We start from the raw sequence: 13,277 nt of genomic DNA, 5'->3' as shown, positions 1-13,277 counted from the left end.
CGTCAGGTGCAACATACGCGGTAAAAAGCAAAGTACAGCGTCACCATATAATGTGGATGTTAAAATTAGTAAAGGAATGTCAAAAATATAGTCACAACTTAAAAAGATTGCAGGCATACCGGTCGCTCCTAGTAAGGATTTACTATTCAGTGAATTTCGTCATATGGCGTACCTTCATTTCTTAAAATTTGCCTGCATCAAAAAAGACGAAAGAAAATCTTTTATAGTGAGTGGACGCTAAAAGTTTTTAAAAAAGGGACGGTTTAGCGTTAAAAAATTGTCACTATTATCATGATTAGTCACGACACTACGCAGATTACTGTGTGGAAAGTGTCAGGTGACAGTGTCTTAGCAGTGTGACAGAAGGGCAGGTCGGTGTAGGATAAAGCAAAAGCGCCCTGCATGACCGACAAGGAGAGACTAGCTGGCTGCCGGAACGGAAGCTATCCATGTGGACCGAGGCCCACAAGAAAGACAGGCCGCGGCGCATACGTCACGAATGTAGGCCTGCGCTCGCTCGCTCGCTCAACTCAGCAGACGAAAACTACGTTTATACGTCTTTTAACTCGTAACTAAATGTGTACATACAAACGAGAATTGCATCTTTTGCTGGAATCCGCTGTTATGGATTATTACTGTTATTAGTCCTACAATGATAGGAAGTCCACTACGGCTGTACTGGGGTACAATGAAATTAAAATCATGCCAAAATGATTATCAGTTGCATAAGGAACCACTTCTTGTATGAAATGAGGACTGTTGAGCAGAAGAGACTAAATGCGATACACACTTATATCAAGTATTAGTCTTAAATTACATTTTGTTGTAGTACTGTTCATCAGTAGGACTACATAATAGCAAATTCCAGTAGAAGATGCAATTCTCATTAGTGTGTTCACACCAAGCTGCAAGTTAACAGGTCTAGGAACGCATTTTGTCTGCTGAGCTGAGCGAGCGAGCGAGTTCAGGCCTTCCTTCGTGACGTAGGCGTTGCGGCCTGTCTTTCTCGTGGGCCTCGATGTGGGCAGTGTGACGTCATGTACTCATGACTAGGAGCGCTGGGTCGATGCCTTTACACACGAGAATATTACAGAATTTTATTACGTTCTAAAACTAAATCATACAAACAATCAAAATTAGACAGAATGATGTGGTGCCTTAATTTCAATTGGTTATTCAACGTGAATTGTGCGTTTTCGTTTACTCTCTCTAACATATTCAAAATGTGGCCTTTTTCTTTCTTATGGAATATTTTTAAATTTTCTGAAGGGCTTGTGATGCTGTGTCCCTCTTCGCTAAATGCGCTGTCAATTTAACTCGTGGGTTATTTAAGATAAGGTGTTCCTGAAATCTTATTTGAAATGACCTACCGGTTTGTCCTATATATTTCTTACGGCAATCATTGCATGTAAAACAGTATCCAGCCGCTTCATTATATTTGTTTACCAAAGTTTTTTGCCTGGGTTTACTGCTTGTATCCGAAAATGTAAAACACGCTGAAATAACGTTTTACATCTCGTATGACTGTATTTTTTTCGCGTACTGCACCCAGATATGGTATTCTAAAAGAAATAGAGCGTTCCTTTGCCTTCTCGGGTGGTGTTTTGCTTTGCCCTTCACCGAGCTGGCCTAACTCACACCGGAAAGACACTGCCACTTTATACTTTCCACATAGTAACTTGCGTACTGCCGCGACGTGTTAGAAGTGACGATATTTTATTGCCAATCCAGCCCCTTTTTGAAAACTTTTAGCGTCCGCTCATTAAAAAATGTTTTCTTTTCTCTTTTTAGATGAAGACAAATTTTAAAGGATGTAGCACACCTCTGGTCTCCCGTTAGAACCGACATTTTTTTTTTTTACCAGGAGAGGACATGGCACATGTTCGACAAGTCAACTGGAAGAAAAATAAAAGCTGCAAAGGCGTACTGTTTACTGAATATGTTCCTTCTTGATATGCATAAAAAACCACGAAAGTTCATGATTCGCTACAGGTTGTTCTGCAAGGCATCTTTGAACGAGAGACTACGGGGAGAGTAGTATAGATTTAGAAGCTGTAAAACTACTTTGGAGGAAATAAACCCCTCTGGTCTCTACGAGACATGAAAAAAATCTCATTCACGCTTTCAACTCAACGGAAAAAGAAGGAAAGGACAATATAGATGGGTACAGGGGAGAAGCTGCTGGTTTCATTAAAAACAAAACGGCATATCCCGTTGTGGCTTCTCCCCCACCTCCCCCCGCCGTCCACAGTATCGGCATCTATTCGAGCATTGTGATATAACAGAAGAAAGTGAAGACAACATGGTCGTTATGAAATAATATTAGGAAAGTTATTGGACGCGAAAACGTATCCCTTTCATCGTGCCAGAATGAGAATTTCAAAGAAATCACAATGGGATGCAGTGATAGTAAAAAAAATGCCGTCGATAGCGCCTTAGCTGCAAAATTAAGCAGAAGGGTCCTTCCCTGTCCCTAAGAGTCCGTTAGAAGAACATGTTGCTTTAATACCGGGCTATGGACAACAATGGTATATTCGTAAGATAAATTTAAAAACTCTTTCATTAATCGGTTGGAGGATAGACATCTCAAATTTTTAGAAAAACTGTTCTTTGCCCCTAAAAGGTAGTAATTTTACAATTAGTCTATAATTTAATGCAACATTTGAAGCCACAGGAACAAAAAAGCTGTAGTCAGTAATTTTTTTATGGAATTAATGAAGTGCCATTCTGAATTTTCACCAAGGTGTGCTCAATCTGCTGGTTTTCAAATAGCACAAGATATGAACAGAGAGCAAGGATTGATTACGTTGAAGACCTATAACGACACTGAATTTACCGTTACACGTAATTTCATATTTGTGCTCACATTTACAATGTTATCGTTCTCATAATGTGTTCGGCGTTGTGAACAGCAAGTTCAAGCCTGTTAATTTAACTTCGTTTGCATAATGTGAAATTAAAATCACCTTATTTTGTGTGGGTTTTTAGTATTATTGTTGTACATTTTCATCACAAAATAGTTTTGTTGTAATTCGTTCATTTGATTCTTACAAAAAACCAGAAAGTCTTATGTGTCCTCCACTGGGGCAACGCCTCCTAAGACATTAATATTTTCACAGGGGTGCTGTCCAGAACATTCAAAAGCTTTTGGTGCCTGGAGGAGAGGCTGTCTTCAGCATAATAGCTAACATGGTGTTTTACACAGCGTTTGAAGAAATGGCGAAAGACTCGCGTTGGGCGCGGTACATGCAGGTAACCCTTAGGTCTACCCGATATTCTCCTAAATCTTAGAAATACTTGGGAAATTATGTTTAATAATTCTAAAAATGCCCTACTTCAGGAGAAGTCAACTTGTTTAGCCTGCCACCCACTTTTGTTTCTGTGTTAGGTATAAAATTTTCTAACCGTCCACCGATTACACAGTAAATATGATTTATGAAGTAGGGATAAGTTTACTTTACAAAATTTATAAAGCCGAGCTACATCAAGTTAAAACATACCATAGTCAGTCCCTTATTTTCAAAATTTTTCTTTAAAGCCTAATAAAAGTATTTTCAAAATCACTACCGGCTACCGCCCACCACGAAAGCTGAAACGCCCACTTGTGGGTGGGAGGGACCATGTTGACCACCACTGCATTCTGCCTTTTCCTCAAACGAAACTAAAGTTACTAGCCAGGAAGAATTTTCTTTTATAAATCTGAGGACTGTCGTACCCATTACGATTGACTTTAAGATTCTCAGAGTTGTTCAACGTTCTCGAGTACTCGACGTTTCGACCCCCTGCTGCGATCATCAACAGGAGTCTTCTAGTGTCCCATGGTTAATGAACAGGGCTAATCATAGGGCAGAGAGAGGCATCCGAGCACTCAGTCTTCCCGTATTTCATGTACGATAAGAACCGGAAGATGCGGTATTACCGGCCAAGCTGATAACAATAAATTATACTGCACTATCCCTTGGAATATGGCTGAACTGGAATGCAATCACACTACTGTCTATGGCTCTACGTTGTCTAGGTGTCTGATTGCATCAGCCGGATCTTGTTCAATTGATAATTCATATGATCGCAGTTCCCTCGAGCTGCACAAACAAATAAGTTACAATAAATTTTTTGGCCAATGCAAAGAGTTTGCAATAAATTTAAAAAATTTATTTCAACAGATTCCATAAACACTTTTCCTGGTTCCTTTTGTCCGCCTCAACTGGTATTTAAAGCAAAATCGTGCACCAGATGTGCTTAAAAGGAAATGTGAAAGTCCATAGATCGTCTCGTGTACCTCCATACAACGTAGGTAACAATGTAAAATTTCTAACTTGTGAGCGCTGATGCGCCATGTAAGTCACTGTTCGACAGATACGAGGGCTTGTAGAAAAGCAATGCCTCCGACTTTTTAGTTCTGTTCTCTATACTGGTAGAGGTACTAAAGGTCTGGCTTATTTCTCAGTCGACTGACGTAAGATGGTTTCGAATTGTAGCGTGTAAAATAGCGGTATGTACTGCAACTATGTCGGTGCATAAGAAACAATGTGTTGTAATGGAGTGTCTAACCGCAGACAACGTGCATCCAATTGAAATTCATAGAAAAATGAAAGCAATGTGTGGTGATGATTGTATCGACATCACTAATATCCGACGCTGGGGTGTTCGTGCTCGTAATGAAGGGAGTAAAAATCGTCGAAGGAGACCAAGAGATGAATACAGTAAGTAGATTCAGAACCATGTAGCCTGCAGTATTTATTTGGGTATGAAGAGACTTGCACAGTATAGAATAGCATGGAGAGCTGCATCAAACCAGTCTTCGGACAGAACGCCACAATAACAACAACCTAATTGTGAGTGACAGAGCACAATCTCTTTCCAAATCTTAAAGAACAGCTTAGAAGACTTCGCTTTAATAGCGATGAAGCAGTGTAATTAGAGGTAAGGTTTTGGTTCCGTCAGAAAGTCAAATATTCTACAATGGCTGATCAACAAACCGGCCTCTAGCTGGGGGAATGTCTTCGTCACCAAGGTGGCTGCGTTGAGAAATAAGTCTATAGACATGAAAAATAATGAAGTAGATATTAATAAAGCTTGTTTAATTTAAAAAGTTTTGCGAGTTTTCGGATTAAAAAAGTTCGGAGTCATTCAAGCTCAGCACATCCTCGCAAATACGATTCTCGACTGAACTCAAGCCACAAACCTAGCGGGTATCCCGGGACCAGTGATCAGTATTGAGGAGTATGACAGGAACGATCATTCGAAGCAACAATGCCCAGTAAACATTGACTGTAAAATTCATGATTAATGAGCCTTGAGCACCTGTTCATCATCGATACTGTGAAACCAATCGCACATCGACAACGACCATATACTCTGCAACTTACGCAGAATCGTCACTGGAGAATGGGACAAACTGGACCAGGGCTGGCTTGATAATCTCATCGAAGATACATAAGCGAAGGTTTAAAGTCTGAACATATTAACGTTTGCCCAGGAATGCTGTGAAAAACCTCCAGTGGGAAGCAGAGGATTTTGTCCTTACACAAATGTCTGTGTGTTTGATTTGGTGATCTGAACACATCCCAAATGAAAACAATCGCATGATTGAAGCCAATTTTTGTTTTCTGTCAAGTGAATTTCCAAATAAAAGGGCGATGCACAACATTTGTTGTTGCGTGTATTTTTTGAGGAAATAAAAGCAGATGTCTCGAAGTGTTTGGGTGACAATTTGCCTATTCCTTCATTTCTCCAGAGAGTGGAGAATTCAGCATACGTCCTATGTCCAGAACATCTGCTATGAATTTCGCCTTGATCATTAATAATAAACTTTATCATCATTGCTTTTTCTCAATTCTATTACAATATGTAGATTTTACTTTAGTAAAACGGATTGCTCTTCGTAACCTCACTTCGAGAGCCAAACTGCTGAGCAGACAGCTCTCACAGCGCAAGCACTTTTGGCGCTGAGGTGTCTTCAAGAGCAACCACTCGTGACGGACTAGACTTGTTACATTAGTACAACGCCAGAGGTCCTGCAGTAGACTCGCTTGTCACGAGTAGTCAATGGAGACAGCAAAATCGTTCACGTGAAAGGGGCTTTAGACATACTCTGGCGAGACTTTCCAAAATAACAAGTTCTTAGGAGCCGAATCTGCACCAGTATATCATTACGACTTCTGCAGGGTGAGAATTATTGAACTATTTGAATAAAACGTAAATTAGTTACAAACTACGGCGTGCACACAACTTATTCAACATATGATCATCACTACAAGTATTCGGATTTAGATTTCGACATGTTCGATATTGCAGCCATCACTGGCGATGATGTGGCGCAGACGAATAACGAAATTCTGCATGACCCGCTTAAGTGTCGGAACAGCGATGCTGTCGATGACCTCCTGAATGGCTGTTTGCAGCTCAGAGATGGTTTTGGGGCTATTGCTGCAAACGTGTCATTAATATAGCCCCACAAAAAGATGTCGCATGTGTTCCGATCCAGAGGATATGGCGGCCAGTGGAGGCCCATGCAGTGGCTTCTGAGTACCTGTGAGCCATAATGTGTGTCCCCAAAGTGCTCTTCCAGAACATCAAACACTCTCTTGTTTCGATGGGGTCGAGCTCCGTCTCTCACGAACCATATCTTGTCGAAATGAGGGTCACTTTGTATAATGGAGATGGAACCATCTTCCAAAACCGTCACGTGCCGTTCGGTAGTCACCGTGGCATCAACCATCAACGAATATCGAACCGACAATCCGTGACCGGACATTGCCCACCACAGAGTCACCTGCTGAGAGTGAAGAGACTTCTCGATCGCGAAATGCGGGTTATCAGTCCCCCAAACGCGTTTGTTTTGGTTACTGACGAACCCATCCAAATGAAGGTGGCCTTCGTTGCTAAGCCAAACAACAATGCGCATGCTAATTCCCATCATGCTACGCAGTTTGAACTTCCTAACGCAAACCATTCAGAGAAGCTATGACGATTTTATTTCATGTAGTTCAATAATTGCCCCCCCCTCCCCCCTCCCCCCGTATATCGCTAAGGTTAGTTAAATTCTAATGCGCGCATTTATGCTGATTAATTCAAGATGTTACAATAAGATGTGAATCAAGTGTTTCTCACTCGGGATATTTCCACACTATCACAAGTAGACATAATTTAACTTCGTTTATTTGAACAAGTAAACTTCCAACACAAACAGTCACTGTTTCTGAAGCAGCGCAACAGAAGAAAATAAACGTTTTCCAGCGATTCTTCCTAGTATTGTGAAGGAAAGTTTCATCACAAATAACTGTTCTTAAACTAAACCGGAATAGATTCTTGAGAGCTTAGATTACGCTCTCGTGAGCAATGAAAAGTCTGTCTTCAAAACAAAGTACGTATGCAAAGTTGTATCTCACGGGCAGTACGACTTGTCCACGGCGCGGAACACAAAGGCTCAGAGCGCAGGTCGCGGGCGACGTCCCATCTGAGGCTATGTCCAAATAGTGGTGGTACTTGAGTCGCTGGCTGGCGAAGACAGAACTGGCTCTAGCCGGCTCCGTGCTGGGAGAAGTACTCGCGCAGCGGAAGGTTTTAATTTCCCAATTAGCTTGCGAAGCTGCAGCGAATGCAGCTAGAGATACGTGTCTGGAGTGACGCCTGTTCTGCGCCCTCTAGCTGCTTACTGGGAGACCCTCTATGGATTGAGCAAGATACGGCGGGAACGAGCCTGACCGCAGGTGTTAGACTGACGATAACCCGGTGAACAGAGATGCGTTGCGGTTTGGCGGCGTCGTAGGCTACTCTGAGATAGACATCAGTTTACACGAAAGTTCTCCCATAAATGATAACAAATAGAATGACTGCACAGTATCACTAAATTATTGAAACTGCCTAAAATTACTACTAGGAAACCAAGAGGCGTATCATTCCAATGGCAAATTACGTCCTTTTCTGCTAGCACAGACTTCTTGTAACTAATGCATCTGATTCCTTGATTTTTATTTTATCATGTTTCGTTAACAAGCTTTACAAGATTTATGCGTTACCATTTTCTTCGCCTCAACGAATCTCTGTTAATTTTATATGCTACTGATAGAATTATAATGAAATATTCAGCGTTTCGAGCTCTTTAAGGGGATATATTATGCTTGTCTGACCTTTTATGGTACAGCAGCACAAACACAAAAGTAAATCGTTTCGAATACAAGTAACGCACGTAATCAGATGACCAGTACATGGACGCACCAGCCACGCGTAAGTCTGACATTTCCACGTCTTTACCTATACCTGTCCATCGCGAGGTGAGTCTTCTGCAGTGACAGCTTTAAGCGACTGTGCCACGCCCCCTCTACTACCAAGGGCGTCATGTTCGCTTCAGTCAGACGCTGCCGACTCATCGCTACTCGGGAAATCTTTTCGTGTGGCAGAGAACCCGTAACGTGTGCTACAACACTACCTATCCTTCGCCATGCTTTGTGCAGTTTCTTGCAAAGTATGTGTGTATATGTCATGTAATCTCACAATTTCGCTTATTATCGAAAGAACTATCACTTAGGATATAATGTGATATTTGACATGACATCGGAATTCAAGATGGCGATCCAAGATGGTGGACCTGGGAATACGAACACACTTCCTAGGTCACTTTTTTTAACTTGAAAGTGGCGGGAAATCAAAAAAATCATTCCTTGCAAATGAGAAAAGTAAACACAATTTAAATGTACCCAACGAGGGTACAGAGATTGAAATAAATATTGATGACTTCATCCAAACTATGCACAAATTTTGGTGAACTTAAGAACTGTTATAGATAATCCAGATGAATCAGAATCGTATTATCCAACGTATGATGGAAAATCCAATAATAATGTAACAAAACTGTTTCATTTTGTGACTGTAAAGGAAAGAAATAACATTTTATCTAGAATCGCACATTCTTTGATATTTACTATTGATCACGATTTATTTATGAAGGTAACCGGTTTCGACCACAACTGTAGTCATCTTCAGACCTACAGGTTGTATACAAAGCTTTAATTAGAGGGCTACATACATTAAAGAAGATACATAAAGTTATAAAGCTATAAAAAGATGAATTACTATTGAGCAGGATCCTCTTTCTGTTGGAGAATCAATACTGGAGAAACCAGTGCACGTCTTACTATACATAATGGAGGTTCCACTGACTTCAGACTGCATGATGTCATTACTAACCACTGAGTTATAAGTCGAATTACAATTTAAAATTTCTTAGTTAAAAGAGCATTGTCAAGAACTAAAAATAAATACACACTAAAATTAGCTTATTAAACAGCTATTGTCAATTAAGGAGCGTTAAAAATATTTATCTATGTAGGAAAAATGAACTTCGGTTTGGCTGTACATGGGTTGCCCTCTCAAGGCCTGTTAGTGAACCATTTGGAACCACTGGTTGCCATGGTGAAGTTTGACGCCGTTGCAAAGGTGAGGCAGCAGGCTTCTTTCCACTGATAGTTGTTGTAAAGTCGATAGTCGAACTAGTGATTGCCATGGCGAGGACAAACGCCAGTGCAAAGATGTGGCAGCAGCCTTCTCTCCAACGAAGTTGTTGTGAAAGTGGAATGGCGCGTCAGACGATGTATTATTGAGCAGCAACATGTCTTTATTGAAACGATTTTCAATGTGTAATCTGCAATAATCTATAGCTGACATGTATACTACATGCTGCACAGATACAATTCGAAGTAGTTGTCCATATATATGAAATATTGTTTATGAAGTTGGTATGTAAATTACATGTGACAATTTTTAAAGGCATTGCTATTCCTCAAGTTATATGCCAGTCTTATAAGCAAATAAAAATAATGAAAAAGGAAGATAAATTATAAAATTATGAGCCATAGTGTCAAAAATAAAATGATGTGAATTAGCAATATGCAGTCTAAAAGCATATAAGCAAAAATTCTAAAACATATAGTCAGTCATAAAATAGTATTTGGTGAATAAAATTACAATGTAAAGACAAAATATTTCGTAAAAGTCTTAATAATTTTTTTTAATTTCAAAAAACAAAGGACAGAAGAGTAAACATTCTAAAGAAGATCATCGAAAAGCTCAAAGAAATGTTTATCTTTGAACTGAAGTGTTCGTTTAAAACATATAATGGATTACTTTTGTGAAGTGAAAAGTTTTCAATTTCTTCTCAGGTATTTAGCAGTGGTCCTTTTGGCACAGTATGTAATATTTTCAAAGTGTTAGAAATGCAACCCTCAGAACGATTGTAACCATCAAGATGTTGACCAAATTTTGATTTGGTACGTGCAGTACCAGTAGTATGTTCATTGAAATGTGTTAAAAAGTAACGGCCAGTTTGGCCAATATACTGTTTCTCACAGTCATTACATGTTATTTTGTAAACGCCTAATTTTTGTATATATTTGAGTCTCCAATTGTGTGTTTCAGTTTCATCTGTAGGGGGTTATTAGTTTTAAATGCTATTCTCAAGCTTGTGTTCTTAAATAATTTATTTATTTTATCTGAAATAGGTCCCATGTATGTCATTTTTGTAAATCTCTTCTTGGAATTTGTAACAGCATCATTTGTTTCTTGTAATTTTTGATGTAACAGATCAATACCAGATGGGAATTATAATTGTTAGCAACTGCTATCTGTTTTGATGTATCAATTTCCTTCTGGTTTGCATCATGTTGGAGAGGAAATTTCAGTATCCTATGTATCATAGTTTTAAAAAATGCCATTTTGTATCTTGATGGATGGCATGATTTAGCATTTATTATTATGTCGGTTGATGTGGGTTTTCTATAAATAGAAATATTATGTTTTCCATTCTTATTTGTAATTGTGAGGTCCAGCAAATTAATACTATTGTTACTTTCGTGTCCTACTGTAAATACAAGTTTTGGATGTAAATTATTTGAGTTGTTAGCGAAAAATTTTTAACACGTTTCAAAGAACATACTACTGGTACTGCATGTACCAAATCAATATTTGGTCAACATCTTGATGGTTACAATAATTCAGAGGGTTGCATTTCTAACACTATGAAAATATTACATACTGTGCCAAAAGGACCACTGCTAAATACCTGAGAAGAAATTGAAATCTTTTCACTTCACAAAAGCAATCCATTATATGTTTTTAACGAACAACTTCAGTTCAAAGATAAACATTTCTTTGAGCTTTTTGATGATCTTCTTTAGAATGTTTACTCTTCTGTCCTTTATTTTCTAAAATTTTTAAAAAAATTATTAAGACTTTTAGGAAATTCGTGTACCAACTATTAAATATGAACCAACTTACGAGTTAGAACAACGAGAAAATATTCTAAAAAAAATCGAAATTTAAGATATCTTTTTATGAAGTACAACTGCAGAAGTAGCAGGATTGAGTAGTAAGAAAAATTTCGAACTAGATATCACATAACTGCAGAATTTATGGCATATTTCGAATTTATTGCGTTTCAGACAAATTGCAAAAATAATCAATTACTTCGCTCTTCGTTATTTGACCACATTAAATGGAACAAATGAAATTTTCCCACAGGAAATCTGGAATATTAACCCACCAAACAATATTCTCAAAGCATACAATCCATTACTCATTTTAAATGAGTTACACTACTTATATCAGATGCTGACATAATTCCACGTAATTTCATAACGAACTATCCTATCTATGTGATTAATGTGACGTGTAGAAATAATATTGTAAGTTCACAGGAAAGGACTAGGAATCTTTGTGTGGAACTTTTAATGAACAAATCCCTTCAGATACTTCAACGTATGTTGGAATGTATAGTAAGAAAAATTTAACTTCCAATGCTTTGCACAGAATATTTACTGAAAGTTTTTAACTATATAAATGAATAAAAAATTAGAAAAAGTTAAAGAAATTTTAACATCATGTTTTCATTCCATTTTAAAATATTTTCAGGAAGATAAAGAAAACAAAACTGAAAAATTTAGTATGTTAATTAGAAAATGATTGCTCATTGTATTTCTTGTGTATAGCTCTTTTTATGTAGATTATATTAGCATTTTGAATTTTCAAAATCAATTAAGATTTGCGTGAGATCGGTGGCTAAAGGACAAGTCTGCTTCAACTGAACTACCAGTTTGCAACTCGTATTTTATCCGGTGGCAGGTGGCCTCTAGATAAAGATAATACTGACCTAGAGCAACAATTTCCGTCAGTGAAAGAAAGGTTGCGCACTGAGTGAACTTACGTAAACATTCTTTTCCTCTATTTGTAGTATGACTTACGTGAAACATTCTCTCGCGCCAATCTAAGGCAGTTCAAAACTTCTTTCAGAGAAGGCGCTGATGGATGACCCACTGAAAATAATAGCGGAACATGTTTTACTTAAAACATAAATTAATTGTTTTTAAAGTTGTCTTCAGTATTCATACTATCATTTACATGTTAATCACATTTCTTCACTTCAAATAAAACACGAAAATGTGAAGAAAATAACTTATTTACATCCAAATTAACTGATGGAAGTAGTGTTTGTAGAATGTGCTTTGTCACTCGAATACCTAATATATACACCATTTTAGAGGATATTTACTGTGTCAAAGCTCTAAACCAAGTATGAAGACTGAAGGATTTTGACCATTATCTCATGAAATCATCAAAGCGTCAGTGGTTAGAAAAGAACTAGCTATTTGACAAAACTTTTTCTATTCTCGCTTCTGTACGATCTATCACCATGTAAAGGGCAAGTTTAAGACCCATCCTAAGGAGCGGGTGGTGTGTTTCATCCCGAAATAATGGAGCCCTCTGTTATCTCAGAAGCAAGATGCACTGACGTACGGGAGGTCACAGCCCGGAATCTCGATTTATAGGACTAACACAGTGGAAGGTGATCGCTAGCGAGCGTTTTGCACTTGTTAGGAATGAAGCTAATTTTGCCCTATTAAATTTCATAATCTTTAAATGGACAATTTCAAACAGCTAAAGCAGTGTGGTGACTGTCTAGAAAAGAGAATATTAATGAATTTCATAAAGATAAGTAACGAAAAGATGGATTTGTAAAGAAAGTGCATAGAGACATCAGAAAATTAAAGTTACATGTGAATTTGGTAGAACTGTTGGTAAAACAAGAACACTAAAAAATCAAGTACAGTTGACAGTTCATAAAAATCGTATGGCTGCTCAAGAAGAAAGAATTAGGAAAATTTTGAGCAAAGGATAGATTTCTTATATTCACCATAATTCATTACGTTTCATTTTCTTACGTTCACTTTTTATAAAGAAATATTAAATTTTATTTTCTGACATTTACGTTTTATATGAAATAT

The 13,277-nt window shown here is 38.1% G+C and overlaps 2 protein-coding genes across 2 annotated transcripts in view; both read left to right on the top strand.

Moving 5' to 3' along the window:
• Positions 1–1,795, top strand: part of LOC124593894 — a 56,714-nt gene extending 54,919 nt beyond the window's left edge. The window contains exon 4 of the mRNA XM_047132240.1: positions 1,792–1,795. Within this exon, the coding sequence (XP_046988196.1) occupies positions 1,792–1,795 (4 nt within the window). The remainder of the gene's footprint in view (positions 1–1,791) is intronic.
• Positions 1,796–3,142: 1,347 nt separating this feature from the next.
• LOC124590275 (juvenile hormone acid O-methyltransferase-like) overlaps positions 3,143–13,277 on the top strand; it is a 41,822-nt gene continuing 31,687 nt past the window's right edge. Inside the window, exon 1 of the mRNA XM_047131637.1 lies at positions 3,143–3,252. Within this exon, the coding sequence (XP_046987593.1) occupies positions 3,190–3,252 (63 nt within the window). The 5' untranslated portion in view covers positions 3,143–3,189. The remainder of the gene's footprint in view (positions 3,253–13,277) is intronic.

Source organism: Schistocerca americana, chromosome 2 (genome assembly GCF_021461395.2).
Source record: "Schistocerca americana isolate TAMUIC-IGC-003095 chromosome 2, iqSchAmer2.1, whole genome shotgun sequence".
In the NCBI taxonomy this organism is placed as follows: domain Eukaryota; kingdom Metazoa; phylum Arthropoda; class Insecta; order Orthoptera; family Acrididae; genus Schistocerca; species Schistocerca americana.
Note: the sequence above shows the minus strand (reverse complement) of the source record. Positions and strands in the feature narration are given on the sequence as shown.